At 43.2% G+C, this 26,329-nt stretch overlaps 1 protein-coding gene across 1 annotated transcript in view; it reads right to left on the reverse strand.

The window, feature by feature from the left end:
• GALNT17 (polypeptide N-acetylgalactosaminyltransferase 17) overlaps window positions 1-26,329 on the reverse strand; it is a 276,061-nt gene that overhangs the window by 71,216 nt on the left and 178,516 nt on the right. Inside the window, exon 6 of the mRNA XM_034752813.1 lies at window positions 19,819-19,936. Within this exon, the coding sequence (XP_034608704.1) occupies window positions 19,819-19,936 (118 nt within the window). The remainder of the gene's footprint in view (window positions 1-19,818; window positions 19,937-26,329) is intronic.

Genomic DNA, 26,329 nt, shown 5'->3' on the forward strand with positions numbered 1-26,329 from the left:
TTAACAATAGTGGTTGGGATTTTGGAGGACCCTGTGGATTTAGACACAGAATGCCTGCTGCTACCTCCTCTTATGCAACGCCACCCTTCAAACTCTCTGTGATATGGCTTACCCACCAGCACTTGCAAGGCAAGGGAAAGAACTCAATTACTCATGCTCTGTACAAGTATGGGGGGCGGGGTGAGTAACTCATTGTCTCCTGGCTAGAGGTAGACTGAGGGAGTTAATGGGGAGCAGGGCCGGCTCTAGCATTTTTGCCGCCCCAAGCAGCAAAATAAATAAATAAATAAAGCTGCGATTGCAGTCGGCAGCAGCTCTACCGCCGCTTCATTTTACAGCGGCAGTTCGGCGGCAGGCCTTCGCTCCCAGAGGGAATGACGGCCCCATCGCCGAATTGCCGCCAAAGGGCCGGACATGCTGCCCCCCTCTTCATTGGCCGCCCAAGGCTGGTGCCTGGAGCTGGCCCTGATGGGGAGACAGGTCTCTCTGATAAAGAAAGGTATCGGCCTAGGGCTTAACAGACAAGATGAACCAGGGACTATAGTGAAGCCTGAGGGGTGGAAGGGATATTAATTTGAAGACTTGTTTGAATCTTTATTTGACTTGTTCAGGCCGCAAGGGGCTTAGACTTTTCGGCGACTTGGCCAGAGCGTCAAGCCACAGAATACTCTGAAGGGGAGTCAGAGAAAGGCCATTGCTGATCCAAGAGAGATCTCAGCAGGGGCTGCTAGAGTTGAGGACTCTCTGCAATGCTGCGACCAGAGTTGAGGGGGTGCCCACCAGGTGAGAACGCGCTCTCACACTCTCTCAGCTCCTTCACGCATCCCATTCACCTGTTATTTGTCCTCATCTGGAAGCATTTCCCACCCACACCAAAGAATACAAATAAATCAATCACAAAAATTAAAACAAAAAACATGGAGTGGGAACTCATGCTCCCCTTCCCTCAAATAATACACACGCAGAAAGAAAACCTTTCCATCCTACCCCAGGTGACTGGTCTAAGTCACCAGAAAGTGAATATGAGTATTAAATACTAGCTATTGCTCCTCCTACCCAACTCCTCCTAGCCCTGGGGAGCAGAGAGTTAACATTCTGTGCAGCTTTAGCTACTGCTGAGTATGCTTATGCTCTAGGGAAAAAATAACATTTATTATTTAATGGCACTTCTTCAACTTAAAAGGTAGTTTTCTTTTTAATGCTCGCAAATGCTGCTTTTATATCGTACAAATGCTAATCCCCGGTGAACAGCCATTTGCTACTCTTATGTAATCTAAGCAGACAACATAACTCTGACAAGACAAGACAAGACAAGACAAGACAAGACACTCCGCCTTAAATTTGGCAAAAGTAGCAGATGATCTAAATGAAAGGCTTTGTTAAATGGCTCAGTCTCTAGGTTTTCACTGACAGCAACACTGTTGTTGCATTGTCCCAGCTCAGAAAGGTGCATTCACTATTGCTTTGGCTTTACGAACTTTTCACAAGTCTGGATAACTTATAAACTACGAGGAAATGATGGACCGGGCTTGGTTTTTTTCACTGCAGTATTTTGGAACTTCTGCTCCTTGTTCTCAGAAGTGCAAAGATACATTTAAATGAAATTCTGGACCCGATTGTGGCCTGTCTAATGTTCCCAGGCAGGGGAGCAAGGGGGCTCCAGGCATTCTAGGACCTAGGTGGACTATTCAAGTTCAATTCAATGAAACTTTATCGGCAGGGCAAACTATACAAGTGTTTCCCCCCATACCAGGTCTGTCGGGGCAGGTATGACCCACTCAGGATGGATACAGTCACACACTGTGTTTATGGTTTGAGCCCATGTGTCTCAAGACAGTGCAAGGGAGAAAGCAGCCTTCCCAGAGCTGCTACTCCCATACTTACACGGGTGTGTGGGGAGGGAGTGAACTGGGGAAGAGAGAGGGCAAAGCCCCTACCCACTCCATATGCTAGCATCCTGGGGCAAGTCAGGAAAGAATCATTCCATGCCCCCAGAGCCAGAGGGAAATCTGGAAGCAGTATGTGAGTCTCACAGTCACAGTCTGTTTCCTGGGCTGCACAACAGCAAAACCACAGTTTTTAGCCCTTAATAGGTGTTGAATGAGAAGAAGTTTTCCAGTTTTCTAAAGATGGTTTGGTTCAAGATTTGGGGGAGAATCTCAGGAAGGAGCTTATTTTATGCCAATGTATTTAATTCAATTTTTACTTAATACAATTATCTGTAATTGCCATTAAAACACTCCTGAGAAACTGTAGGGGGTCGCAGAGTGTCAGCACCAGTCACTCAGCATGTCTGACTGTGGGCTGATGCCGGCAGGAATAGAACAACACATCAATACTTGCCAAATTCAAGGTTTGCCAGGAAGTCCCCACAGTGAGATGCTAAAGAACCTTCCGCTGAGTTACTGGTAACTAGAACCATGCAAACATTCCACACAGAATCCTTTGTGTTTCAGCCCAACGCAAAACACAGTTCATGGTCCTGAAAAGATTCACTGAGGGCTTGTCTACACTTGGAACACGACAGCAGCACACTGTAGACATAACAGGAAGGGTTCTCCCATCGGGGTAGGTAATCACCTCCCCAAGAGGTGGGAGCTATTTGATGGAAGAATTCTTCCATCGAACTAGTGCTGTCTACACAGGGACTTAGGTCAGTTTAACTACGCTGCTCAGGGGTGTGGATTTTTCACACCCTGAGCGACGTAGTTAAGTTTAATTTTCTAGTGTAGACCAGCCTAAGGTTTCTGCAAACTGGTATCTAGTTTCAAATGAAAGCCGCCAATTGAAGGTTTTGGATGGAAATGAAATGGAATGCTGTAGTTTTACATGGGTTTGACCGCAAAATAGATAAAACACGGTGGTTTATACATGTCTCATTTCTTCCCACTGGAAAACGAACACAAGTTGTATTTCTTGGAAGAAAATACCGATACGTCTTTTACACAGTCAATGTGTGAATGAAGCAGAGACAACAAACACCTAACAGAAAAGCAATGTTCCATCCAACATGCTGAGATGAATTTGCCAATTAGTGAATCTACTCCTGTTCTTCCTGCACTACAGAGCCGGAGCTCAGGTGAAGGTTCCATGGCCGTTGGGAAGAAACAGGCCAGAGACCGTGTGTGTCCAGAGGCAGGAGTGTGACAATGGACAGAATGCCATTCAGGTGCTAAATTACCAGTTGAAGCATCAATAGTGCTTGTGTATGAGTAGCACTCCTGGCCTGCCACTGGGGGTTGGTCTATCACAGCACTCTAGCGACCCCGTGAGGAAGGATGGATCACAACGGGAAAGGATATTATCCCAGATAAACTGAACACATCTCCGTTCAACAGGGAAAAATCCTTATTTTACTACTGTTTGGGTACTGTGATCACAACAAGTCTTGGAAAGATAAGGACTTATTGGACATTAAACTGACGCCTCTTTTTTTTTAGTTTACACTTGAACTTAAGTTCAGCTGTCTTCCCCCACTTTAACCCTGTGGCTTTGGCAAAGCAAAACAGCTGTTGCAGAAGGACACATGGTTTTCCATCCTGCGGGAAATTCAGACAGAAATTTTTCAAGTGGGATCATATATGCATATTCTGTTGCAGAGTGGTGAAATCATAGGTCCCTCCCTACCCATCCGCCACTGGGCTGCAAGGCATGATACACTAAGACAGCACAGAGCAACCTTCTTTATGAGGTAGAAAATGTAACAGAAATGCTGATCTTGAAATATTGGTTTACACTACTTCATTTGCATGTGCCCATGAGCAACAAGGGGGTTAATTAATACACGTTCTGGGTTTCCAGCTGAATATGAAATAGTTACTGCATTGAGGCTTTAAGTATAAATCTATTTAAAATACAGATTACCTTGCCTCCTGGTGTCTTTTCCCTGTATTTTCTGTGCAAATGAGGTATAATAACTCTCAAAAGTAGAGCCACATAACCCAATCCAAGAAGGATGCACATATATTTTAGAGCCAGAGCCAGTTAATTAGGACATTAGGAAGAAGATTGTTTTTTATCTTTTAAAACTTTTTCAAACCCATGTTCACTTCTAATAAAAATAAGGTTGAGTGTTTTGCTTTACAACTATCAGTTCTTAAAGTGCTTTGGTTCAAGTTTAACTCTTTAAGGCATCAGTACAGCAATGCACTTAAGCATGTGATTAAATTTACAGCATACAGACTAGTCTCAAAGAAGTCAATGTGACTTCTCATGTGCTTAAAAGTTAAGCGTTTGGCTGGATCACGGCATATAGGGCCAAAGGTAGAGTTCTGGACTAGCTCACCCAAACTCTTTTTCCTTCTGCTTCTGACAACCAGAGGGAGAAAATGTGTGGCCCTGGGCCAAATCCTGAGCTCTTTATTCTTTTCTGTTCTATTTTGGTTCTTCTATTGCACCCATCACCATGGTGTCTGAGTTTTTAAACAAAGCCAAGGAAGGGATGGTGCTTCTGTTGGTCAAGCCCCTGAGTCATTACAGAGCTTAAGGGAGGAAAACGACCTATAGGGAGGAAAACGACTTATAGTCTACTACCAAAGGGGTGGGGGGAGAGATGGACTCATATATTTGGAAAACAGCAACAATTCTAATGCTGAGAGCAAGAAAGGAAGCACAATGCACATCATAGTACAGAACTGAGGGCGGTTATGGCTAACACACAAAAACCATGAGCCACTACACATGTGAAAACTGTAATATAAAAGCATGCCTGGTATCTTTACACAGTTATTAAATAAGGCTGAGGACTCTCGTCAATGAAGTAGATGGGTTGTAAGCATTCTCTGCTGCTTTGGAACTGCTGGGAAAGCAGTGATGAGAAAGAGACCTCTGAAGTACCAAGGAGACAAATGAGAACTCAGTGCATTGAGTTATTGGGGTTAACCACCTTTCATGTATCATGGCAACAAGTGCACTGCATGGATTAGATTCTGTATGAACAAGAAGCCTTGCCTTGAATAATGAAAACACCAAAGGGAAGCCAGCTAGTGTGGCACTCTGCTACCTTCATATTGTAGTGAACTTTGCCTATGACTGTGATTCAAAATGAGTCCCCAGGAGCAATACCCACAAAGCATAACAGGGACACACAAAGGAGGAGGATAAATGCATCGGGATGCAGGACATAAACCTTCAGAATTATTCTATTGTTCTAAATACCACACAGAGCAAGTCTCGAGTTATACCACAATGAGAATAACGCATGCTGGTCTGGTCATTTACTGTCTCAAGGAGAAGAGAGATTCTCAAAGGTGGCTTGAGGAGTGAAGCAACCAACTCCCGCTGAATTCTGATGGGAGCTACCTGCCCTTTGTGCCTTTGAAAAGCTCACCTGAGATTGTTGGGATTGTAAGAACGGTGGCAAAAGTGACTAAATAGTCTGAAGAGATGACTAATAAAGAAAGGTTTATTGTCATTACTGGTGGTGCCCAAAATTCTCTAGGCCATTTCCAAATACATAAGATGACATAATTCCTGCCCCAAAGAGCTTGGTCTATATGGAAAGTACATAAGTCTCACAGTAAGAGCAAACTGAATGTGAGTGGATGGGTGAAGGAATCCACTTTTCACAAAACAAATCTTGAAGATTAATTGAACCAACACCCAACTGTTGGAGATAGTGGGCCTGATTCTCCATTGACCTGTACTACTGTGACTGAGATCCAGATTGTCCCATTGGATTTATGCTTCTAAGGACCTAAATCTCTTTTGGAAATGAGACTTAGGTGCCTAAATCAGTTAGGCATTGCAATGCTGAGCACAGCAACAGTAAACACCATTACAAATCTGGGCCTACATGTTTTATACCCACTTGGCTCTCACCGTGCACTGACGTAAATAACAACACATGGTGCAGGGCAAAGGAGAATCACACCCTGTAGCTAAATGAAAGACAAAAAGTCAGAGAGGAGAAGATTGGCATGTGAATCCTTCGGACCAAATTTCTTTGCACGGAAATTTGCTTGGAACAACCTGCCAAATCCAGCAGGAGAAGGCCATTGTAAGGCAAGTGGTGAAAAATCACTCAAGAGGGAATTAGATGCGTATCTGGAAAAGGACTATCATGTTCAAAGGAACTCCGGGAGCAGATGCACCAATTAAGATGCTACCACTGTAACATAAATTTTCAACAGTATAAAAAGGTTGAGGCCAACCTATTAAAAAGGGGTCAGTGATAACAGGTGTCTAATCTGAGCCCCCCAAAAAGGGATGAAGTCCTTCAGAACAAGTAGGGAGCAGGAGAGGAATTGTGATCTGAGTCACAGTTCCTTCCCAGAGCTCCTCCAGGGGGAGCACATATATGTGCTACCCCTTCTTCTGAACCTAACCTACCATTCTACCCCTATAATGAGAATATTTGGCCATTCGTGGCACCCAGCCTTAAAAAAATAATACTGTGCAATTATTTTCAGAAAGCTGATTAGAGGGAAATGTCATCTTATTATTCGACGTACTGCTCTCCTTGCATGGCTTCTTTGTTAGAAAAAACAGGGAAGCAGATATGACCCAGATATCATTTTATTCCTGCTAGAACTGCAGAGCCAACATCTATGGACAAGGAAGCCTGATTCTACCCTGTCTAGAAGCATCAGCTACCAAACTATCAGCTATGTTTTAACTGTTCTTTACGGGTGATGATTTAAGAGGCAGAAGGAACAGCTTGAGTTTCTGTCAGAGCCCAGGCTTATGTTTGCAGTGCTGGCACTTAGAAAATTGTGTTCTGACTTACGAAAATGAACAGATTTGCTCGGGAAGTCCTTGAGAGAGGACAGATATGAAACCCCACATTGCTATTTATATAGTTACACTTTGCAGAGTGTAACATCATGTCAAATTTTCTCTTATCTTTCCCAACGTGCACTGTTTTTTTAATAAGAAGGCAACCTTCAGTTTTTTGTAATGGTTTTGTTTTCCACATTATAGTGCAATCAGACGTTCCAGGAACTTAAGATGACTTGCTAGCTCATTGTTACAGTGAACAAGGGAGGAAAGTTGGATTATTGTTTCATGCATTTAGGGATATTTTAAAGGACAGTTGTACTCTGAAAAGGGATTCTGAAAAAAACGACATTGTGGTGGCTCAGTAATTCTCGACTGAATTGCTACTAAAAGGAGGTTTATCTCCAACAATCTTAGCCTGTCCTCTGAGAGCAGGGTTCATTCTGGCTCATGCACCATGACCACAGTAATAAATGTTCAGCAAGTGAAATTTAACATTTCTGTTGATGACGACAGGACGGGAATGCAGCTCAATCTCCCAGGACCGCATTGACTCAGCAGGGCTAACAGGAATGGTAAAAACATATCTGAGTCAGAAATACAAGCAGATCTAACTCACAATGCACTGAAGGACCAGGCCTGTTGAACTTTTCTAGTTGTTTTCTGACCATAACTGCATTTTTAAAGGCAAGTTAAATAATTTACACACCCTCTCAGTGTTGGCCTAACTCTGATTCCATTGAAATTACTGGGAATTATTTACCATTGGCTTCAATGGGAGCAGAGTTAGACCAGTGCTGGGTGCTTTTGAAAATACCACTGCATAGAGTACAGATCCTAGACCGGGGTGGGCAAATTTTTTGGCCCAAGGGCCACATCTGGGTATGGAAATTGTATGGTGGGCCATGAATGCTGATGAAATTAGGGGTTGGGTTGCAGGAGGGGGTGAGGACTTGGGCTGGGGGTGTGGGCTCTGAGGCGAGGCCAGAAATGGGGAGTTCATGGCGCAGGAAGGAGCTCCGGGCTGGGACAGAGGGTTGGGTACAGTGTGGGGGAGGACTCCGGCTGGGTGTGCGAGCTCTGTGGTGGGGCTGGGGATGAGGGGTTGAGGGTTCAGGAGGGTGCTCCAGGCTGGGACCAAGGGGTTCGGAGGGTGGGAGGGGGTCAGGGCTGGGGCAGGGGGGGGTCTGACGTGCAGGCTCCAGCTGGCGCTTACCTCAACCAGTTCCCGGAAGCAGCGGCATGTCCCCCCCCCTCCGGCTCCTACGCAGAGGCACGGCTAGGCACTTCTGCGCGCTGCCCGGTCCGCAGGCGCCACCCCTGCAGCTCCCATTGGCCACAGTTCCTGGCCAATGAGGGAGGCGCTTGGGGCGGGGGCAGCGTGTGGAACCTTTTGGCTGCCCCTATGCATTGGAGCCGGAGGGGGGACATGCTGCTACTTCCGGGAGCCGTGCGGACCCACAGCACGCATGGAACGGGGGAAGCCCCTGACCCCGCTCCTCGGCGGGAGCTCAAGGGCTCTATTAAAACATCTGAAGGGTCGGATGTGGCCCCCCGGGCTGTAGTTTGCCACCCCTGTCCTAGACACCAAATGAGCGAGTAATGAGAGGTGTAACTCATTCCTCGTCTGAGCTATCTAATCCCCTGAATTCAGGAAGGTGAGATGGTGCTGCAGCTTTCACCCTGCCTTGTGGTTTTCTGCTTGGAGGGTGGGGGTAAGGAGCTTTATCTTTTGGCCAGAGCTTTACAGGAGATTTATCACAGGAAGCTGCTGGGAGTACACACTGAATTGACTGTCCTGCCTACACTCCCTTCTCAGCCAGTGCTGCTCATTCTTCGAGTTCTGCAGACCCACATATCTACAGGCCCTTTAGCAGAGGGAAAGCTGTGGCTGCTTGCCACAGCTGGAACGTTCCCAAGAGCGGCCCAGAGCCTGCAGTTACAGTGGCGGAAGACAGGGCTGTACGTCTGGTTCTGTATGTCCAGCATTACGTCAGACCTTTGGCAATTCTTCAATTAGTAGTCATTCGAAGACCAGAAAAGGCTTATAAGCGCCAAAAGCTCAAGTGGAAATTAAGGGGTGCATAGTCTTGAGAGCAGGACCTCTGTACACAGAAGTGAATTTCATCTGCAATATATTGCCTGTTGGATGGGAAGAGCTAATATTTTTCGATGAAAACGATGAACTTTTTCCCTGCATAAAAAGAATATTGTCGGTAAAAACACTAGAATCAGAGTGGGTGAGAATGCTCCCTTCACCCTTCCTTATTGGAGTGGAGATAATGGGCAGGGACAATAAATCATTTTCTATCAGGAGAGAGCAAGAGAGTGAGCAGCATAAGCGACATGACTGCCTGCTTGCAATTTCCCTTCCTTAAAAGAGACAGCTCTAAATTGCTCACACCACTGCAACTCTAATAGAAGAAAATGGTGTAAATGTCTGGCTCACAATGCGTCAGAAAACTAGACTGACATTTCCTATAAAACATCCTCCAGCACCTACAGTAAATGCGGCACTGACAACAACGTGGAGGAAACGTTCTAAATTCACAATAGTACCAATTTCTGTGGTTAAAATAAACATTTTTCCTGATTGGCTATTTGTCAACAGTGGAAATATTTCTTTCAACCACACAACAATAATGCTGACTGAAGAATAAAATCAATCTTAATACAATGGGGATACCGACCGATATGAATAGCATGTGACCAAGCACATGGGCGCATGGGAATTGGTGTGCTGCTTTATTTCTAAAGCTATGCTTCTAAGACATTTTCCAGGGTCAGTCTTATTCTATTTCTTCCTTTGCTCTGAGATAACAATATTTTTACCTGGAAATATTCTTTGTTTAAAAATTCCCTACTTTCAGTAGTCCCTGTGGTTTTTGCGCATGGATTCTGTGGTATTGTGTGAGCCATCCAGGGTCTTTCACGGATCCTGCAAGTTATGCAGGTGCTTCCTTGTTCCTTGAAAGCAGGGAAGAAATGGACCCATCTTTATGTGTGGTTTCCTCCTTCCCATTTGCCAGATCAGAGCACTTACCTCCATTTGTGGGCCCTCTCCTAAGACCTCATCAGTCCAATGTGGTACCCTGCTTGCCACCCCTCACATCATGACTATCTGCATCTGGCCTTTTACCCACTTTATAAAGTTTATAGCTGTTCAGTATAAATGCTAAGATACATCAGCTGATTAGGCAGATGGGACAGACAAACACCAACTCATTAGGCCATGAAAGACATCATAATGTACATAATTAGTATCTCATAATTCCAGCCTCAACCTCCAAAACTAGTTTAAGGCAAATCTCCTTTCCAGGACAGACTGAATATATGGAATTTGGGGTATATATGTCAAGCCATTTGGGAGATGTGAAAACCAACCAAGAAATAAAATTAAGGATATATTCCAAGAGTGAACTCCACTTAAGATTTGAACCTCCATCTCTCTCAGAAGTTTTCTCTGATTCATCCCCAGACTGAAGATCTTGCAGGTGGAATTTCAAGCAGATCAGTTTCATTCTGGCAAAGTGAGGGCTGGGTGGGTAAAAATCCCACATCATGCTAATTACGTTCTATTCACGAAAACAACAAGGAGTCCAGTGGCACCTTAAAGACTAACAAGTGCATCTGAAGAAGTGGGTTTTTTACCCACGAAAGCTTATGCCCAAATAAATCTGTTAGTCTTTAAGGTGCCACCGGACTCCTTGTTGTTTTTGTGGATTCAGACTAACACGGCTACCTCCTGATACTTGTCTCTTCACGCACTCACAGGCCTAATAAAACCTTATGAATAAATGATATGCTTTTCAGCCTCATATTTTTCAGAGTGATCAATGTAACAATATAGCATAATAGATCTCCCACCATCTCACTCAGTGGGTCGCAGCCTGTGGACAACAAGCTGCAGAATGTCTTGTAAAATCAGCAGACATGACAGTCACAGGAACTATACTGCTATGTGCTGACGGGCAAGGTGCTAAAGAAAGAATTTCAGGTACAATCCTGCCATCAGATATTCCTGTCTGTAGCCTGATTTACTATTTTAGTCCAAAGAATTTCAGTTATTGTCCTGCCTTCGGGTATCCATATCAGTACTCAGGGTTTAGAGAGTTGAAGATCAAACATAAAGCTCAAACCAAGTACATTTAGAATGACAACAAACAATGCTTATCGCTCAGCCACAAGGGGACATTTTATAGTAGGTGTCTGTATTTGGCTAGTACTAAGGTATTATAAAAACAACATACAACCAAACCTGGGCTATTTTAAGGCTCCGGTAACGAGTACCAAGCATTCAGACTTTCCTTTCATAAGATTAAACACAGGTAAGTATTTATTTATCTAAGCTTTTTATAAGGCCCCCATTTCCATAGTACCTGAGTGCCAGACTATATTAATGTGTTTATCCTCACCCTGTGAAGTAGGGCAATGCTATTCTGCCCATTTTACAGATGAGGACCCCTGGCACAGAAAGACTAAGTGATTTGCTCAGGATCATATTTTAAGCCCTTGGCAGAGCAGGGAATTGAACCTGGAGTTCCCATGGCCAGGTTATCACCTTAAATACAGGACCATCCTTCCTCTATTCACTCATGCATAGAACATCACGGAGCAGATTCTCTGCCCTATTCCTCTCCCTTTGCTCTGCCTATGTGGCACAAATGGCTAGAGACTTGCTGCAACTTGGTACCACATGAGATGTTGATTAAAAAACTAGAACAGTATAAAATTAACATGGCACATCTTAAAAGGATTAAAAACTGGCTAACTGATGGGTCTTAATATACAATTGTAAATAGGGAATCGACATCAAGCATATGTTTCCAGTAGGATCCTGCAGGGGGTTGGTTCTTGGCCTTATGCTATTTATCATTTTTATCAACAACCTGGAGCAAAACATGAAATCACCACAATCAACCTCTGCAGATGACACAAAAATTGGGGGAATGGCCAAACAATGAAGGGGACAGGTCACTGATTCAGAGCTATTTGGATCACTGGGTAAACTTGGCACAAGCAAACAATATGCATTTTACTATGGCTAAATGTAAATGTATACACCTAGGAACAAAAAATGCAGGCCACACTTACAGAATGGGGGACTCTCTCCAGGGAATCAGTGACTCCGAAATAGATTTGGGGGTCATGGTGGATCATCAGCTGAACATGAGCTACCAATGTGACACTATGGCCAAAACAGCTAGTGGAATCCTGAGATGCATAAAGAAGGGAATCTTGAATAGGAGTAAAGAGGTTATTTTACTTCTGTATTTGGCACCAGTGCAACTGCTGCTAGAATTCTGGGTCCGGTTCTGGTGCCCACAATTCAAGAAGGATGTTGATAAATAGGAGAGAGTTTAGACAAGAACCATGAAAATGATTAAAGGATTAGAAAACCTGCCTTCTAGCGACAGACTCAAAGAATTCAATCTATTTCAGTTATCAAAGAGAAGGTTAAGGGGTGACTTGATTACAGTTTATAAGCAACTATATGGGGAACAAATATTTAATAACAGGCTCCTCGATATAGATGAGCAAGAGCGAACACGAACCAGTGGCTGGAAGCTGAAGCGATACAAATTCAGACTGGAAATAAGACATACATTTTTGACAGTGAGGGAAATTAACCATTGGAGCAATTTGCCAAGGGTCGTGGTGGTGGATTCTCCATCACTGACAATTTTAAAATCAAGATTGGATGTTTTTCTAGAAGATCTGCTCTAGGAATGATTTGGGTGAGGTTCTCTGGCCTGTGTTATACAGGAGGTCAGACTAGATGATCGCCGTTGTCCCTTCCAGCCTTGGAATCTATGAACTCTCGAGCTAGCGTAGAGGAACTCAATGGAAGCGGAGAGATTCAGCTGCTTTCAAAAATCCAGCCAAAATACTTTATTTTATCCTTAGTAAAGAGTGATAGTTGACATTAATTTTATGCAAAACATACAGAGAAAAAAAACATTTGATTTTCTACATACAGAAATCCATGAGCTCCTCTGTGCTAAAAAGGAAACTAAATATATATTTTTTTGTTTCTAAGGCCCTGATTCTGCAAACACTTAAGCATGAAAATAATTTTACTCATATAAATTCAATGAGACTATTTGTGGGTAAAATTCACCCTGTGCACAGGGCCCATCCCGGACTTATGTACCATTGAAGTGCCACCTTGAGAACTTATGTGGGAGTTAAGGGGTGCACAGTCCTTGCGCCCTCTGCACAGGGGTAAATTTCACCCCCTAATTATAAAGTTACTAATGTGTATGAATGGTTGTGGAATTAGAGCCTAAATAATTATTAATAAAATAACAACCACCCCAAAATGTTTGATTCCACCCATTTGCATATATTACCTGGAGCCAACCTCTCAGAATTCATTACCCTTATTAAGACCAGTCCTCCGCTAGCACATATGAATGTGTAAATGGGTTTTCTGTTACCTCTTTTGCACATTTGGATGCGCACATCTGAGATTGACATGAGACATTTAGGTGACTAGTTAGGAAAACTCAGGGCGTGGCTACACTTGTGAGTTAGAGCGCATTAAAGCAGACTCGGGCGCCCTAGCTCACTACCTGTCCACACTGGCAAGGCACGTAGAGCACTCTGACTCCAGGGCTAGAGCGCTCCTGGTACTCCACCTCGGTGAGAAGATTAACACTTGCTGCGCATTAGCTGAAACGCCCGGGCGTCAGTGTGAACGAGGTGTTGCATTACTGCGCTCTGATCAGCCTCCGGAAACGTCCCACAATCCCCTGAACTCAAGCGGCCATTCTTGTCATTGTTTTGGAATCACTGCAGGCATGCCAATATGCCCTTTGAAAGCTCCGTTTCTGACAGCCGGCTGCTTATCCGAAACAAAGCAAGCATTACTGTGGAATGTAGTGTGTGTGAGAGAGAGGTGTGTGGGGGTGGGGGAGGACAGGGGTCTGTTGCTGTCTGAACTTACAAGATAGCATGCTGACATGCTCTGAGCCCTCCTCAACCCACTCTCTCTCCCTCCACATACACACAACACACTCCCTGTCACACTCCACCTCACCCCCTCATTTGAAAAGCACATTGCAGCCACTTGCATGCTGGGATAGCTACCACAATGCACTGCTTTCTGTGGCTGTTGCAAGAGCTGCTAATGTGGCCACGCCATTGTGGACAGACTGCAGCGCTTTCCCTACTGCACTCTCCGAAGACTGGTTTAACACAAAGCGCTCTACATCCGCACGTGTAGCCATGCTCTCGGCCTTTGAAATGAGAACACACCTTTTTCTCCTCTAAAAAAAGAAATAGATAAAAATAACTGACCAAACCCAAACTACAATAGATTAAACATTCATGTAAAACAAAGACAGAGGCATCCACCAAGCCTCAAAGAAATCCTTGAATTGTACTTTTCTTAATTAAATCTGTGACTGATTCCTACTACACAAATAAGGTGTGGGATGGATCAGCTAATAAGCATTCTGAGTTAATTGTCTTCATCAAGTGATGATTCGTACAAATGATACTATCAAAGGAGTAATAATATCCTTATTGATTAAATTAATCTCTAAAAGACAGTTTAAATTAGTTTAATTAGCAACGCATGACATTGCTGAAAACAACCTTGTAACCCATCCCCAGGGCTTGAAATGATGGCAACACACACAAAATAAACCTTTGTTCAAAACAAACATCATATATAGTTTCCTGGGGCATCTCAGTAACTCTCTGTGACCAACCGTGAAAATCCATACAACCCTCACACACAAAGAAACAGCGTGATGCATATTAAAAGCAAATGGTTTCCTTGCAGTTCAAACATTCACTAAAAACTGTACCCACAAAAAAATTTCATTTAAAAAGCAAAACCAAATTGGGAGTGGAAGTTTTCTGAATAGAGTTTTTTTGCCAAAGTGTGCAAATGCAGAAGGGGCATTGTTACAGCTCCAGGAACCTGGATAGAGCCAGCCACTATCCAGACCCGGTGTGTAGTACTTCTTGTGAGAGCTGGTACCTGTTATCCACCTGCCTATGCCCATAGCTTAAACACACCCTCTTCCAGAATCCCACCAGAATCCCTTCCAGTTTACTGGTTAAGTCTCTCAGAAGGCCTAAAGCATATAACACCGAGTCGGCACAGAATTCTAACACCCTTGCTCTTTCACCCAACAACTAAGCACAAGAAAGTACAGATCATTTGGCAGGTCTTCACTACGGGGGAGGGGGGGTCGATTTAAGATACGCAAATTCAGCTACGCGAATAGCGTAGCTGAATTCGACGTATCAGAGCCGACTTACCCCGCTGTGAGGACGGTGGCAAAATCGACCTCCGCGGCTCCCCATTGACGGCGCTTACTCCTACCTCTGCTGGTGGAGTAAGCGCGTTGATTCAGGGATCGATTGTTGCGTCCTGACGAGACGCGATAATTCGATCCCCGAGAAATCGATTTCTACCCGCCGATTCAGGCGGGTAGTGTAGACCTAGCCTTAGAAAACAATAAGCAGCCTAAATGCAATGCCCACGACTAGCTCACCATACCCTTGGGAGTCCTTAGGGGCAAGCAGGCAGGGTTCCCCCTGTCTCAACAAGCTTCTACATGCTGGACTGCTTCTCCCTCATATTGAGCTGGAGAAAAATGGTCCCCCGAGTAAAGCAGCTCCTGCCCTTTTATAGCTTTGTGGGATGACATCCTGCTCAGCCGCCACAGGTGACTTACGGTAATTGCCAAGGCGACCTCTCCTCTGATAGACCAATTCTCCGGGTTAGGAGCCAGTCTATTTTTAGGGCTATTCCATTTCAATAGGAGTGCACTTTAAGTCAACAACCCTCTTTTCTTATACCTTTGTCACCAGCCTTTGGAATTTCAATTCAACATGAAGGCAAACGGACAACGGAGCAGGCAAAGGGGGCTGCACATTCAAAATGGAGCTTGCAGCTTGATAAAACTGCCAAGTGTTCATAAGCATACACAGAATTCATAAGTTATTACAGATTCCCCAAATCCTCACTGGCCTGGAGAAACGACTGTGCATGTTGAGGAGACCAGTTATTTGAGGGAATTGGGTAATGCGTTATAGATTCTCACAGGCCTATATCACTGGACTAAATCGGTCTCCATTAAGCAATGAATGGAAAACTCATACTAATTTGCTATATTGCTGGCCACCTCAGGAAAGAAGCTACCAGAGCAAATGTCCCTCTCACCACGAGAGGTAATAGCAGTGCTATGGCTGATAAAAGAGTTTTGATAGAAAATTTCTGATGTTGGAAAATTGGATTTGTGATGAAACTTTTCATGAAAAGTGTGTGCTTAAGTCCTTTCCCGCACCGAGGCTGGAACTGCATACATAATATACAACCTTGACATTGGTTAAGGCCCAAATCTACCTCTGAAGTCAAGGGGTGTCCTGAGACCACATTCAAGGGCTTTATATTAGTGAAGTGAAAATGTCCACAGAGTTCAAAAGCTGATGCACTCCTACAACTGCCCTTTGCTCAGACATTTAGGGCTTCGATATTCTCCAGCCACAGCAGATAGAGCTGGTGATCAACTCTGCTGTTGTGGAATAACCGTGAAGGGTAGAATTTTGATAAAAAATGGCCTGCTGTGGAAGGTATTTGTTGCTAACTCTAGGGAATGCTGTTCAAATATACAGGCCTGGCATGCAGCAAGTGTAGTAAGACCTAGCACTGGGATAAATCAATGGCCAGGAATAGCTTGACATAAATAAATAAATAAATAAATGCTGTTGAAAACATCTCCGTTGAAATATTACCCTGAACTCCTTTGCCTAGTGGACACCACCATTTTCTCTGCCAAGAACAGGCTGACAGCGATTTTATTCTTTTGTTTTTTTTTTTAGTGCTGCCTCAGGATATGAAGTAGTCGACTTTAGGGACAGGGAGAGAGACTAAGCACAAGATGTGAACTCCTTCTAGAGTCACTGTAGTGAGATAAGAGGAATGACAGTAATACAAAGAACAATCTATGCTCCATGCCAGGGCCAGGTTTACCCTGCAAGTAGAACAAGAAATTGCCTAGGGCAGCAAGAAATTAGAGGCAGCAAAATGTTTAGTGGGTTTATTATTATTTGAGTGACTACAGGGTAGGAGGATGTTTTCCACTTTGTAGAGGGCAGCAAAAACCCTAGCACCAGGGTTATCTGCAGCCCTAACCATGGGTAACTTTTTTGTCAGAGTGAACCACTTAACTAATCTGTCAATGCTCTCATTTGAGCTAATTAGTAACAGCAAGTAAATAAATAGATTTCTTTTATTGCATTTTATAGCCATATGTACTGTACATATATCTGAACATATTTATAAATCAGATTCTTGTAAAGTACATGTTCTTTTTAAATACAGGACAAGATAAAACCTTATTTTTTTACTGTTATCCTTTTTCTTTAGATCACCTTCATTTAATTGTACCATAGAACAGTGTTTCTCAAGTGCGGTCACCTTGGCTGCATGCGGCCACCGAGGGCTTTTCTTGCGGATACAGTCTCCTGGGCAATGATGGGGGAGGGGGGTAAAGCAGTGCCCCCTCCCGAAGGCTGCCAGAGGGGAGACACAAATGCTGGAGGAACAGGCTGCTAGTGAGTTCCCCCGCTTCCCTGGGGTGGTGGGCAACAGGCTCCGGCCCTGGGCTCACCCCCATCCATTTTCCCTTGACCCCCATTGCCTCCCCCATCCATTCTCCCCATTGCCTCCGGCCCCCAATGCATCCCTACCCACTGCCCCATCTAGAGCTTAAATTGTCCCCGGGCTTGCCAAGGCTGAGTAAGTCTGCTGCTGTGAAAAGTGATATTTGTATGTTTGTTAATATCACTTTTCACAGCAGCAGCTTACTAGCTAGCAAGTCTTTAAAAAGGAAACCAGAAAAGCAAAATAAACAAAGAAACAAACAAACAACAACAACAAAGACAAGAACATGCCCTTATTTGTGTTTTCTATTCTGTTTAGGTCCAGTAAAGAATAGAGACAAATATACATTATTTTTATTATTGAGTGTGCAAAAAAATCTCAACATAAATAAATTGCAATGTTCTGGACAAGTATATGTGCATATTTATTTGTCTTTTCTAAACTTAATTAGGAATTTTAGTTAAACTTGTCAGAGCGGCCACCAGCAAGAGTTGGTGGCTGCTCTGAGGCCACTAAAAATTTGTTGTGAGAACCCCTACCGTAGTATGTTTAACTGATGTTTTTGCTGGATGTCTGAGATGGTGGGCTTTTGTCCCTTTGGTCTATTGTCTAATTTTTGTACTTTAAAACAAATGTATACACACATACATAGGAGGAGGAATAGCTCAGTGGTTTGAGCATTGCCCTGCTAAACCCAGGGTTGTGAGTTCAATCCTTGAAGGGGCCACTTAGAGATCTGGGGCAAAATCAGTACTTGGTCTTGCTAGTGAAGGCAGGAGGCTGGACTCAATGACCTTTTGGGGTCCCTTCCAGTTCTAGGAGATAGGTATATGCACCCAGAAACATATGATGGGTTTTTTAGTAATATAAATATTAAACTATATTAAAATACAGCATGATTTTCAGAAAGAAAGTGGAACTGGCATCATCACCAAAGAGAAAACCATTATCTTCTGACTTGTAAACTGAGTCACTTTTGAGCTGAGAGGCATTGAGAGATGGGTAACTTTTTTGTCAGAGTGAACCACTTAACTAATCTGTCAATGCTCTCATTTGAGCTAATTAGTAACAGCAAGTAAATAGATAGATTTCTTTTATTGCATTTTATAGCCATATGTACTGTACATATATCTGAACATATTTATAAATCAGATTCTTGTAAAGTACATGTTCTTTTTAAATACAGGACAAGATAAAACCTTATTTTTTTACTGTTATCCTTTTTCTTTAGATCACCTTCATTTAATTGTACCACTCTATATGCATCCGAAGAAGTGGGCTGTAGTCCACGAAAGCTTATGCTCTAATAAATTTGTTAGTCTCTAAGGTGCCACAAGTACTCCTGTTCTTTTTGCGTTATGGACCGTGAAATCTGGTCTTCCCGCCCCCTGTAAAATCTGGTCTTTTGTGTGCTTTTACCCAATACCATACAGATATAACGGGGGAGACCAGCGTTTCTCAAATTGGGGGTCCTGACCCAAAAGGGACTTGCTGGGGGGGTCACAAGGTTATTTTAGGGGGGTTGCTGAATTGCCACCCTTATTTTTGCACTGCCTTCAGAGCTGGGTGGCCGGAGAGCAGTGGCTGTTGGCCAGGCACCCAGCTCTGAAGGCAGCGCCCTGCCAGCAGCAGCACAGAAGTAAGGATGGCAATTTCCACTCTATTTGCATCCGAAGAAGTGGGCTGGAGTCCACAAAAGCTTATGCTCTAATAAATTTGTTAGTCTCTAAGGTGCCACAAGTACTCCTGTTCTTTTTGCGGATACAGACTAACACAGCTGCTACTCTGAAACTGGTCCATAACGCGTTTTTCATGGCTGTGAATTTGGTAGGGCTCTAATTATGGAAACAATCAAATCATTAAACCACATCTAATATCTTTATAGTAATGAACTGAAGTTGCACTAGAAGACATTGTAAGCAGGAGTTTCTTGTGTAGTTTCTTGTGGCAGTTACTGAAAATATGCCTATTGATATATCATAATTAAAGTGGGTTACACCAATTTATACATGCACTTTATTATGTGGCTGTTAAATGTCTGTAAAAGATGTTTTAGCATTCAAATCGTGCTTGTGGTATTCACAACGAGTATCCCCATCACCTTCCATGAGACTATTTCTGTGAGAGACACAAGCATGATATTTTCTTTGACAGTGGATTTGATATTTCGCATATGTATAATTTGTTATCATGAACTGATGCTATAGACCTGATCCAAAGCCTACTTAAATAATTGGAAATGCTCCCTTTGGTTTTAGTAGGCTTTGCCTCATATGCAAATGTTGGGGGACAGGAGAAAATATACTCCCAATAAGTAACTAAATGTTTTCTTTACTCTTTCTTTAAAGTATCATGTGCTCGACTGTAATGCAGATTCTAATTGATTTTGGTCTTTAAAAAAGATACTTGTGCATGAGTTTTTTAAAAATACAATTTCAAGAAAAATTGCACAGAATGGTAACAATTTCACAAACCTTGATTCCTAGCTCTATGTTCTCTCCTCCATATACATCCATTCCAGGATCCAGAAGACCTATTTCTCCAAAGAACTTTCTGTTTACAACAAATGAACAGCCAATCATAGCAGGTGTCCTGCAGGAAGAGAAAAGAAAAATAGAAACAGCATTATGAGCAATGCAAAATTTTTAGTTGTCATTTTCCCTTTTTTCTTTCTTTCTTTTTTTTTTTTTAGAAAAAGGACTGTAGGTTTATTTAATCAATGGAAGTTACCTAATACCTAAAATAAGGCCTGATCCTGATGCCATTGGAGTCTTTGGTAAGCTCCTATTGATTTCAGTGCGGCCTGCGCTGGGTAGTGCCACCAGCTTCACAGTAGTAAGCACTGTGCTTGTAGAATTATAGCATTATTTGGGAGATATTATAAGGTTACCATACGTCCGGATTTTCCCAGACATGTCCAGCTTTTTGGTCCTCAAATCCCAGTCCGGGAGGAAATTCCAAAAAGCTGGACATGTCCGGGAAAATAGGGAGGGGTCGTGGGGTTTGGGTCCGGGCTGGAGCTGGAGCCGGAGCTGCTCGGCCAGAACCGGGGCCCGAGCCGAGCTGGAGTTGCTAGGGCCGGGGCTGGGGCCAGAGCCGCTCGGCCGGGCTGGCGCCCCAGGGCCCGAGCCAAGCCGGGCCGGAGACGCCGGGGCTAGAGCCTCTTGGCCGGGGCCGGCCGCTGGAGGAAGCCGCTTGGCCAGGGAGCCCGGACTGGGCCGCACCTCCTCACGCCCTCCCTCCCCCCCACCACCGCCCCAGCTTATGTGCTGCCTGCCTGTTTCAGGCTTCCCATGAACATTTGATTCGCGGGAAGCAGGAAAGGGGGAGGAACAGGGGGCGGAGCGTTCAGGGGAGGGGGCAGAGTTGGGGCAGGGACTTTGGGGAAGGGACGGAGTTGGGCAGGGAAGGGGTGGGGCCAGCACAGGGAAGGGGCGGAGTTGGGGCGGGGGCAGGGCCCCATGGAGTGTCCTCTTTTTGTTTTATTAAAATATGGTAACCCTAGATATTATTTTGCCACTGAAGTAAGACTGCACAAAATTCAACTGCTAAACTGCCTATATACGTTAAAGGGAGCAAGGGAAGTTCTGTGGTTAAGGCACTGAATTTAGCTCAGCCACAGACTTCCTGGGTGACCTTGGGCAAGTTACTTAATGTCTCTTTGCCTCAGTTCCCCATTGGTAGAGTAGGAATACCACTACTACCTTCCACTCTCCCTTTTGTCTCTCGTCTATTTTGAACGTAAGCTCTCCAGAATAACAATTCTTTTTTTGCTATGTATTTGCACAATGACTAATCAAATGGGGCCCTGATCGTGGGTGGGATCTGCAGGGTGATATAAATTATAACAATAATAATATAATTCCAGAGAAGGAAATATGCCTCACTAATGAATAACAACGACAATCATGTGGCAGAAGCAAATTCATTAAAAACACTGGACAAATATTCACACACTATTTTGTTGCATAATTTCCTCAGCTCTACCAATAGCCAGAGTTACTCTCGAGAGGATAGGTGTGAAAGATTTGACTCCAGAATCCTGCAAAAGTTCTTGCTTTCTAATTGATGAAGCAAAATTATTACTCTCAGCCTCTGGAAGGCCAGCCAAGCTCAAGGTATCCATTAAGAGAAAAGGATTAAGAAAAATGAGCGTGTGTCAGGGACTGACATTAACATATGCACAAACCGATATAGAAGAAATACAGTCCCACTGGATATTTTCCTAATAACTATAAAACATTAAGGGCACTCGTAGGTAGGTGTATTTACTACCGGTGGCAGTTTTCTTTCTTCTTCAATAACTAGGATAGAACAAATGTAAATATTGTTTGAAAACACTGGGCAGATCTTCAGCTGATGTAGATGGTTCACTGGAAACAAGGGAGCTATTCTGATTTATGCCAGCTGAGGATATGGGCATGGTTGAACAGAACCCCATCCCTAAAATTATGATTTTCCACACAGCATGTGGCTTAAAACAACTAGATTGTTACGCTCTTGCTACTTTCGGGTTTGCAAATCTGTTGTGGTTGTGGTATATGGAAACCTGAATCCTCTGGGATATATTGCAATGTAAAATGGAATAATAAAAGACACTCCCCCTCCCTCCCCATCTAATCTAGACTTTGATCCTAGCTGTAGAAGCAAAGCCTGGACCCCTTATGGATATCAGCAAGGAAAAAATCAAACATGACTGTAGTATTTAGGGGTGCAGAAGGGTCACCAAAGCACCTTGGCCTTAAATTATTCCCATATACAAACGGAGCTCTGTCCCCAGTATCCTTTGGGGTCAGGAAATAAACCTAGTATTTAAGAGGTGGTATTGCCCTCACTAGGATGAAATTCAACCTTGAACAGAGGGACAGCACAAGCCTATGCAGCAGTTAACTCCTACTTAAGCCCCATGACTAAGCGCATAGGCCTTGGGTTGCACAGGGAAGACTTTCACCCCTTGATGCAAATTCTATCATATATGATCATTAGAAAACACTGTATTTCCCCATGAGCACATGTTGTTTCCTATAAGGCTGTCTGGTCTCGTTGTAGAAGCCAGCCAGTAGAAGTCAGGAAGTCTGGCTTCTATTTCTGGCTCGACCACTGATATGCTGTGTCATACTTAACAAACATGCTTTAAATGAGGCAAGTCACAGAACCTCCCCGTGCCTCAGTTTACCAATCTATAAAGTTGCTATTTACAGTACTTCTCTACCTTGCTTAGGGCCAGATAGTGAAACTCAGGTTGGGTTGTACCTTATACCATGAGTCATCCCATGGGAGTCAATGGGAGGCAAATACTACTCTATCTTAGTAAAGGTATCACTCGTTGACTCATAGATGGTATGAGGCCTAATTCATTTTTGTGAATTATCTGAGATCCTTGGATGAAGGGTGATATGTATTAAGTGCAGATTATTTCTATTATAAGATTTAACATAGAATCATAGAACAATTGGCATATTAAATTAGTAAAATACAGGAACTATCAATACTCTACCTTAAATAGACTCTTTTTCAGGCAGCCATCTGATCCTTAGTTTCAATAAGCAGTACAATACTTCATGGTTTGCTCTACTCTAGTACTTAAGAATTCAATTTCATTGCTTTAATGGTAGCAAGATTACTACCTTTAGCAGAAACAATTCATTTTGAAATGATACTCACGTTAGAGATGCCAACATCTAATAGCTCCATTTTCCTGGATTACCATCAGGAATTAAACTAAAGGAAAAGTCACACTTTTTCTGTCACAGAATGTGCGCAACCCCTTTTTCTCTTGTGTCTTCGGAACTGGGAAGCTGGCATGGACACTTTGGGTCTGTCTACACAGCAACTAGACTCTCGCGGCTGGCCTGTGCCAACCAACTCAGGCTCACGCTACGGGTCAGTTTCATTGCTGTATAAACTTCCGGACTCAGGCTGGAACCTGAACTCTGGGAGCCTCTCGCCTTGCAGGGTCCTAGAGCCCGGCCTCAACCCAAGCCCAGAAATCAGCACAGCAATGAAACAGCCCTGTGGCCTGAGCCTGAATTGACTGGCATGGGCTAGTTACAGGTGTCTAGCTGCTGTGGGATCTAGTTATGGGGGCTCTGGGGCCTTTTGCTTCTACATCAAATTTAGTTTAGGTCATTAGTGACAGAAAGATACTAATTAGTTCTGGTCAAAAATTTTCCAGTGAAACTGTTTATCAATGGAAAATGGCGGTGTTTACAAAACAACATTTGTGACGAAAAACGGAATGCCTGATAACTGAAATATCTGGATTCTGAAATGCTTCTGCAGTGATTCATGGGATAGTTCGGATACCTCATACTCCCTTTCTCCTCAATGGGCAGGGCTGACCAACTGGACTTCATGATGCACCCTGACCAAGGAGCACAGCCTACGAAGGAGAACAGGGGCATGAGACACGTGAACTACAACTCCCCTAAAGCACCAAGTTAGCATTTCAAAATCAAAATATTTTATTTTTTTGGTGAAAATATTTCAGATTTTGATACTTTTAACCAAAAAAAAATTTTTCCCCAGAAGAAAACCCGCCGTTTTCTAACCAGCTGGTGGCCACAGACCAGTTCTTAGTGAACAATGGCCCACGTGCACACCCTCTCCCCCACAAATTGTTATCCTTTTTGACAGTCAAATATTTTAAGGACTAGAGCTCTGATCCCGCTAATATTCATGTGCTTAACTTAATGTAATGTGAGTAGTTCCACAGAAATCAATGGAAGTACTCGCACATCTTTGCAGGATCAAAGCCTCAGGATCTAATCCAGTGCTTCCTGAAGTTAGTGGGGAGTCTTTCCAATGACTTTATTGGATCAAACCATAAAGCTCCAACCTAAGCAGCCAATAAAGTCAATGGGAGTCTTTCCACTGATCTTTTTGAGCATTAGATCACACCTTAAACGAACATGAAAACCGAAATCATCCTCTCACCCCTGCTAATGGCCACTCCTGCCAAAGCCACCTGAGACTCGGGACCAGTGATGAAGCTGTCAGCACCGCTTTAACATGTCCTTTCAGAAGCCTTGTTTGTGAGTAATCTGACAGAGCTTTTATAATCTCACCTCCAAATTTTGCTCAACTATATCGCGCTGCATATTCATTTCCGACCAAATGATATCGTTAACATGCTAAACGAGCAAATGGAGCATTCCTGAGCTCCCTTAAGCAATACAAATTAAGCGCTACATTCTTCTTCATAACAATGGTTCCATATCAAATAAATGAGGGCTCATGTGGCAAGCTGGAATTTAAATACAAACTACATTTGATTTAACAGCAAATCCTTCAAAAAAGGTGGACATTTAGAATAACAGAAGACCCATCCACAATGAAATAATAGCCCTAGGAGACTGGATGATAAAGCCCTTCATTTTCCCTACCCCTTAATTAAAAGCATTAGCACAGTTTGTTTTGAAAACACACAGATCAACTCACACTCAATGCATTTTTTATTTGTCCCGATAGCTAATTTTTCTTTAATGCGAAGCGAAAAGTAGAATTTGGCAGAAAGACTATTAACAGAGATGATTCATATTTAGTGGAATTATTGGCTTTGTATCCTGAATTCCATGGCTTGTTAGTTTCTTGCTATTATTTCACTTGGCTCTTATACACAAATAAGTGACAAAAGATCAAAAAAAGCTGGCTGAACTATCCTCAGTATGAATCTCTAAATAAAGATAAATAAGACACAGAGGCAAACATTTATCCTAGTCTATTAAGAGACTTTAATATTCTTCCTTTCTCTGGTGCACAGTTATACTGTAGACTTCTAAACCATTCTCCTGAATTGAAGAAGAAATATAGTCTAGTTAGTTCTCCTATACAATTAGTACTATACTTAAAGTACAAGTTACAGTATGTACACCTCTACCTCGATATAACGCTGTCCTAGGGAGCCAAAAAATCTTACGGTGTTATAGGTCAAACCACGTTATATCGAACTTGTTTTGATCCACTGGAGTGCGCAGCCCTGCCCCCTCTCCCCCCGAGCACTGCTTTACCGCGTTATATCCGAATTCGTGTTATTTTGGGTCGCGTTATATCGAGGTAGAAGTGTATATACCAAGTAAGGGGGTTTGGTTGGATTTGTGTTTTTTTTTTTAATTTTCTTGTCCATACAAGTAAAGGCCGACAATGTAAGAAACCATGATGGGCATGGTCAGAGCCATGACAGTCACATTTAGTGGGTGGAGGCAGGGGGTGTTAGAGCTGGAATCAGGAGTCCAGAGTGGGGGGAACAAGGCCTGAGTAAGAACAAGGTAGGGGAAGGTAGGAGCAGGAGTAGGAACAGGACTGAAGCAAGAGCAAGACGGAAGGTGGCTAAGGCTTATAGAGTGTGTTACTGCTGTCAGGCAGGGGAGAGTTCCAATCCATGAAGCAACATTGAGTAAACTGAGCTACTGTTTCTCCCGCAAGGTTTATATGCCTGCCCCGAGAGTCACCAGACCAGCTCCTGGCTTGTGGACCACCAATTATTTTCTTCTCCCTAAAGGAAGTCTGTGTTGGAGTTAAGAAAAATAGATTTTATCGACAGCTGGTCTAGGGCCAAATTTCCATTTGCTTTCTGTCGTATCTTTGACTGCTTTTTTAAAAAAAGAGCATGTATTTATGGGCATTCACTATACATAACGAAAGAGATTTTACGTTAACTACATCATTGATCAGTCTCCTGTACATCACTGAAACTCCGTTTGTAAACTCAGATCTTTCTGAACCTTGGGGAATAGAAATCAACAAATCTAGAAAACACAAACTTTGAGTTTAAGTATTAAAGCAGAGTGGATAAACAGTTCAGTCAGTGGCTAACAGTCATCTCTACTTGAAACCCTTCCTGATCTGCTTTGCAGACTATGTATGTACTGTTCTCGCTGCTCAATAGATATGCACAATATATTGTTATTTATAGTATTTAATTTTCTTTTAGACATGGACAAAATTAAGGATTTTGTAAACAAATTTGTAATTGTAATTTGTAAA

The sequence above is a fragment of the Trachemys scripta genome, chromosome 18, assembly GCF_013100865.1.
Source record: "Trachemys scripta elegans isolate TJP31775 chromosome 18, CAS_Tse_1.0, whole genome shotgun sequence".
NCBI classification, from domain to species: domain Eukaryota; kingdom Metazoa; phylum Chordata; order Testudines; family Emydidae; genus Trachemys; species Trachemys scripta.